Genomic DNA, 5,596 nt, shown 5'->3' with positions numbered 1-5,596 from the left:
TAAACCAAGCCCCCTCTTTTGGGATGGTTTGCAGCAGTGGCCTGTCCTTGAGGCATTATTTGAACAGTTCAAAATGCTGTTATGTGAAATGGCTGTGAACAAATGAAAGAGGTATAATACTCAAGTGATCTATCTGGAGAGGAAGCCTGAGAGGCATCTGAAGGTAAGTGAGACCTCCTTTTCAAAGCCAGAGTCAGCTGTGTAAAGGATGGACAACTGAGCCTTGCCCAAACAGTGCTAACCTAGAAATTGTGGTTTCTGTCATCCTATTACTCTGCCATCACAGACCTAAAATGCTCAGAGTGGCTTGTCAATTCAATTAGTTCTGTTTTGGAAACCATATCCCTGTATCCAGCTTAAAATCCTGCATTCACAGCCCAGGTAACTGCCCAGGGCATCAATGTCAGGCTTCAGACACTGAACACCGCTGCTTTTTGTAAAGATAAGTTCCTAGACTGACACTGCCCATCGTCTGGTTTGGAAGTAGCACTCTGTGTACTCAGTACTGTTTGTGAGCAGCTGTTTGAGAGCCTCTGGCAGCTCTGAGGACCTCGTGGAGAGTGATGCATACTGTAGAGCATTGTTATGCTTAGGCTAACAGAGCAAACTTTACTGTCTATTCCTTAGTAGTATTTGTAGATCCTAATTAACCCTTTGGGGAGTCGGTGACATGGAGAAATGCAATTGGACATGAAGTGAAGGAACTAACCGTGCAGAGACGTATTGATTATGAAAAGAATCCCCAAAGGGTTAACCATGCAAAATCATTTTGTCATATTTTACTTTTTTATTTATTTTATTTTGTTTTATTTCGGTTTGTTTTATTTTATTTTATTTTGTTTTTTCCTGTTGACCTTTTTTTATTTTCTTTTTATTAATTTTTTTTTTTGTTTTGTTTTGTTTTGTTTTGTTTCCCCCCCATAAAATTTTTTTCTTTAGTTTTTTATACTTTCCTTCATATCATTTGTTCTGTCAGGTGTTCCCTGGCCATCGCCTTGCCCATCTCCTTCCTCTCGCCCACCTTCTCGCTACCAGTCAGGTCCCAACTCTCTTCCACCTCGGGCAGCCACCCCTACACGGCCGCCCTCCAGGCCCCCCTCGCGGCCCTCCAGGCCCCCGTCTCACCCCTCTGCTCATGGTTCTCCAGCTCCTGTCTCTACTATGCCTAAACGCATGTCTTCAGAAGGTACAATACCACAATTTGTTCATGGGTTTTGTTTTGTCTTTGTTTAACTCCTCCGTGAGGTTTTTAATGCCGAGATTTATTTTTTTTTTTAATTGTTTTTTTTTTTTTTTTTTTTCCTCTTCATTACTTAACCTTTATAATTTGTGTTTTAACTTTAGTTGATCAGACTATTTCTATTAACCTTTTTTATTTTCTTTTTTTTTTTTTTTCCCTGTTCGTTCGTTCGTTTCGTTTTCTGTTTAATCGGAAAAGCTTTACAAAAAACGAGAGGAAAAAGCTGTGAAATTGCCCTAGTTGGTGTGAAATTCAAACTCAGCTTTGGAAACGCTGCTCAGTGTCTTAACTTAACCAACAGCACCTGATAACTTTAGAGAGCACTTTTAGCACTATGAATCTGTATAAAATATTCATTTTAATACAGTTCCACAAAGGGGCAATGGGTACAAATGGAAAGGGAAAATTTAGGTCAGATCTTAGGCAGAAGTTTTCCCTGTGAGGGTGGTGAGACACTGGCCCAGGTTGCCCAGGGAGGCTGTGGCTGCCCCAACCCTGACAGTGTTTCAGTCCAGCTTGGATGAGCCTTGAGCAACCTGCTCTGGTGGGAGGTGTCCCTGCCCAGGGCAGGGGTTGGGGCTGGGTGATCCCTAAGCTCCATCCCAACCCCTAAAATTCTATGCAACTGCAGTTTCAAATTGAACTAAATTACTTGTAAAACAGCCAACAGGATGAATAATAGATGCTGTATGCAGAGAAGTGCACTCTGGAGTGGGATAGGCAGTTTTTAGGTCTGTCTGCAATGGTCAGAACAATAAATCAGCTCCCTGGCAGTCAATAAGATGCAGAGAAAGGCTGCGCCATGAGTCTTCGGTAACTGTGCAGAAGTAGCAACTAAATTTGTCCTCTGGGGGTACAGTAAGGAACATGGGTTATAGTTCTTATTGAAGTGCACTTAAATAAACTTTGTACAACACAGTGCAGCAAGCCTGGAAAACACAAACCTGCACTCCTGGAGACCTGCAGCTTGTGCTGTAGCTGTGTCCAGTGGAGTTCAGTGAAGCAGTATCACCCTTCTGCAGCTTGCCTGAGAAATGCCCAAGGTGCTCTGTAACCAAAAGTGGATGGAGGTCATGTCTGTCTGACCTGACTGTCCAGTTATTATGTTTTTTGAATCAGAATCCACACGTAAATTCGAATTTTTTGTAGCATTTGCGGTTGGTTTCTCAGGCATGCACTGAACTGCTGCTTACTGCAGTGTTTAATCCATTATAATCCTGGGGAATTATTGCTGGGAATTGTGTACTCCTTAAAACACCTGTATGTAATTTGGACTGAAGTGTACTTCAGATCCGTGGTTAAACTAGAGGCTGGCACGTAAAGATTTGTGTAACCACAGAAGGTACCTGATGCTCCAGAGCTCCATCTGAACCCAAAAGCCATTACCTGAACTTCTCCCTGCTGCTGACCTGCACTGAGCCTGAACTGCACTTAGCCAAATTGCCTCCTGCTCACACACACTTTGCCTTTTGAAGCATCCACATTTGAGTCTGATTTCCTAAAGAAAATGTTTGCTAGGATGTACAGACTGTATTGCTGCTTAGACTTGAGCACAGTTACTCTGTGGCAGCTGCACAAGCTGCTCAGAGTTCCTGTATCCATTCCTGACTTTGGCTTCTGGTGTTAAACATGCATGACTTGAACCTTGGGATAACAATCACTTGTTTAGCTGCAATTTTGCTGACTTGTAAATGAATTGTGACCTGCTGCAGGCGATTCAGCCTCTGCTGGAATTCCCCAAGAGCATTGGTCAGCCAGTGGTGACTACTCTGTAAATAAATGGTTGGGATCACTGACAACCTGACAAAAGCATTGGAAATCTTTCCTTTGCTGGAAAACGATAGCCTGGCACTGTGGCTGCCCACAAGGAGCTGGGCCACTAAGCTTTTGGGCTTGTCTTGCAGTATTGGATACTTGGATTCAAATCTGTTCAATCCAGAACTGTTTCAGTGCTGACAAAGCATCTGAATATCCATGAGTTATCCCAGCGAGGTGCTGAGTGTGGTGGCAGCCTGGCTGGACCAATGGCTTGGCCTTTGCAGTCTGGTGGATCCCTGGTTCTAGTCGATGTCAGTGTAAATTGCTTGACTTTATTACTGCTTTATTGAGAGTTAAATCAGCTTAAAATCCTGTTTTAAAGCCAGATAAGATGTTTGAGTATTCTCAGTGCTGGACAATAAGTACTTATTGTGTGGGGTTGTCTTCTTTTCCTCAGGGCCTCCACGGATGTCTCCTAAGGCACAACGGCACCCTCGAGGTCACAGAGTCTCTACTGGTAGGGGTACAATTTCAAGTGGCTTAGAATTTGTATCTCATAATGCACCTGGGGAAGCATCTACTGCTGCAGTGGCACGAGGCAGCCCTTCAGGTGGGACGTGGTCATCAGTTGTCAGTGGGGGTAGGTAAAGCTTGGCTTATTGCAGATGGCTTGCAGGGGTACTCTAGAGTGTGAATGCTCAGCTGAACCTGCACTTCTAGGCAGTTCAGGCTCTGAATCATCAAATCCTGGTCTAACTTGGCTTGGAAGTGGGAGAAGGATGTTGTCAGATAGTTTAGTCAAAGAGTCGGTGAGTTGGTCTTTCAAGGGCAATATTGTCCTAAGTGCAGAGAGGTGAAATCAGGTGCTGTAGGAAGAGAAGGGAAGGGAAAATGTGGGGATGAGCATTGAGAGAAGTAGTTTTCCAGGAAAGCTATTGGAGAAGTTACAAACATTGGTTAGTGGCAGTGTGACTGGGTCGTGGTCTCCAAATGAAGGAGGTGTTTGGATAGAGGAAGGTTGGTGTTAAAAGGTGGTGTTTAATTCAGGCTGGATGTATTTTTCCTGTAAGAATTACATGGATTTTACGTGGTCATGTTGTTCTTGTCTGCTGTAGGAGCAGCTGTAGTCAGTGTCTGGTTTTTTCCAGCCAGTTAATATCTCTTTTTTCAATATGTTGAAGCTCAGTCTGTGACACAGGCCCCAGTGTGGAGCTTTGAGTTGAGCCATGTGCTAGTGGGCTGGCAGCAGCTGGATGCTTCCTTGAGTCAGAGTGAGCAGCTCTTTGGTCCTTTTGGGTACTTTTTGGTGCTTTGAGCAGTGCAGAATGTAGGGGGAGTGCATTTTTCAGGAGGAAGGTATGAACTAGACCCACGTAGACCTGTTGCCTGGTGGAAAAGATTGAAACTTGTGTCATTATTTCTGATTTATCTTCCCTCCCCACCCTCCAATTCATGTATTGGTACATGTAAGACTGTTAAACCACTTACCTCTTCCTCCTCACTCACTCCTAGTTAGTATGTGATGTCAAGCACTAACTAGGCACAGTGGGATGAGCAGGAAGTACAACTGACTGTTTGAACAACATAAAACTTTCCTTGCTGCTTTAACACAGGAGCAAAACCATACCTCAAATCACCTTTTTTTCAATAGGCTGTGTTGTTTTTTTTCCAGCTGGCAAACCTCCAAAAGAGGACCCTGTAAAATGGATGTGTTTTTTCAGCCCTTTAAAAAACTGTTTTGCATCTCTCTGTGTGGAGACCTGAGCACCTTTTCTGTTCTGCCTGAAACTGGGTTAATGTGAGCTGTTGTAGTTGTACTACTTGGGGGGCTGGGGAGCATTCTGGTGGGACTGCAGGGTAGTGCTGTATATTAGGGGAGAATCTGCAGGAAAGTCACCTCACTTATCTGAAATGCTGCCTTGTAAAGAACTAGGAGATGTACCTGAAAGGTAAACAGGTTTTCAGTTACTCCATAAAGTATTTTAAAGCATGTTTGTAGCCATTTGAAAAATAAGCAAACTGCTGAGCAGAGGAGGAAGCTCATCCTATAACTCTTTTTTCCCTGTTTGTTTCTAGTTCCAAGATTATCTCCTAAAACACACAGGCCTAGGTCTCCAAGGCAGAGCAGCACTCCCGTGGGACCAGCTCTGCCTTCTCCTCAGCCTGGTACTATTCCCACTGAATCTGTTGCCATGCCTGTTCCAGCTGCCTCTCCTACACCTGCCAGCCCTGCATCCAACAGAGCAGTTACCCCTTCCAACGAAGGTAGGTTGCACTCACCAGATTGCAAATGTCCCTGACAAGGAATATTCCTATACAAGAGCAAAACTGCCTTCTGAATAATGGAGAAACTTGTGATGCGTTGAATTTTACTGTGAGTTCCCCTTTTCTCCTGGTGCCAGCTTTAAACTAAGGTTTTTGATAAATCTGTGAGCTTAATTTCCTCTACTTCTAAGGAGTGTGGGCTTCTAGGTGTCTTAGAGTATCTTAGTGTGTTCAGGGGTTGGGATGGAGCTCAGAGCTCACCCAGCCCCAGCCCCTGCCCTGGGCAGGGACACCTCCCACCAGAGCAGGTTGCTCAAGGCTCATCCAACCTGG

At 44.3% G+C, this 5,596-nt stretch overlaps 1 protein-coding gene across 1 annotated transcript in view; it reads left to right on the top strand.

Moving 5' to 3' along the window:
* Positions 1 to 5,596, top strand: part of ATXN2 (ataxin 2) — a gene marked incomplete at both ends in the record, with an annotated part of 25,414 nt that overhangs the window by 16,190 nt on the left and 3,628 nt on the right. Inside the window, 3 exons of the mRNA XM_009075407.1 lie at positions 977 to 1,186; positions 3,456 to 3,638; positions 5,075 to 5,263. Coding sequence (XP_009073655.1) covers positions 977 to 1,186; positions 3,456 to 3,638; positions 5,075 to 5,263 — 582 coding nt within the window. The remainder of the gene's footprint in view (positions 1 to 976; positions 1,187 to 3,455; positions 3,639 to 5,074; positions 5,264 to 5,596) is intronic.

The sequence above is a fragment of the Acanthisitta chloris genome, unplaced genomic scaffold (genome assembly GCF_000695815.1).
Source record: "Acanthisitta chloris isolate BGI_N310 unplaced genomic scaffold, ASM69581v1 scaffold21155, whole genome shotgun sequence".
Taxonomy (NCBI): domain Eukaryota; kingdom Metazoa; phylum Chordata; class Aves; order Passeriformes; family Acanthisittidae; genus Acanthisitta; species Acanthisitta chloris.
The sequence above is the reverse complement of the archived record's forward strand: the minus strand, read 5'-3'. Positions and strand labels throughout refer to the sequence as shown.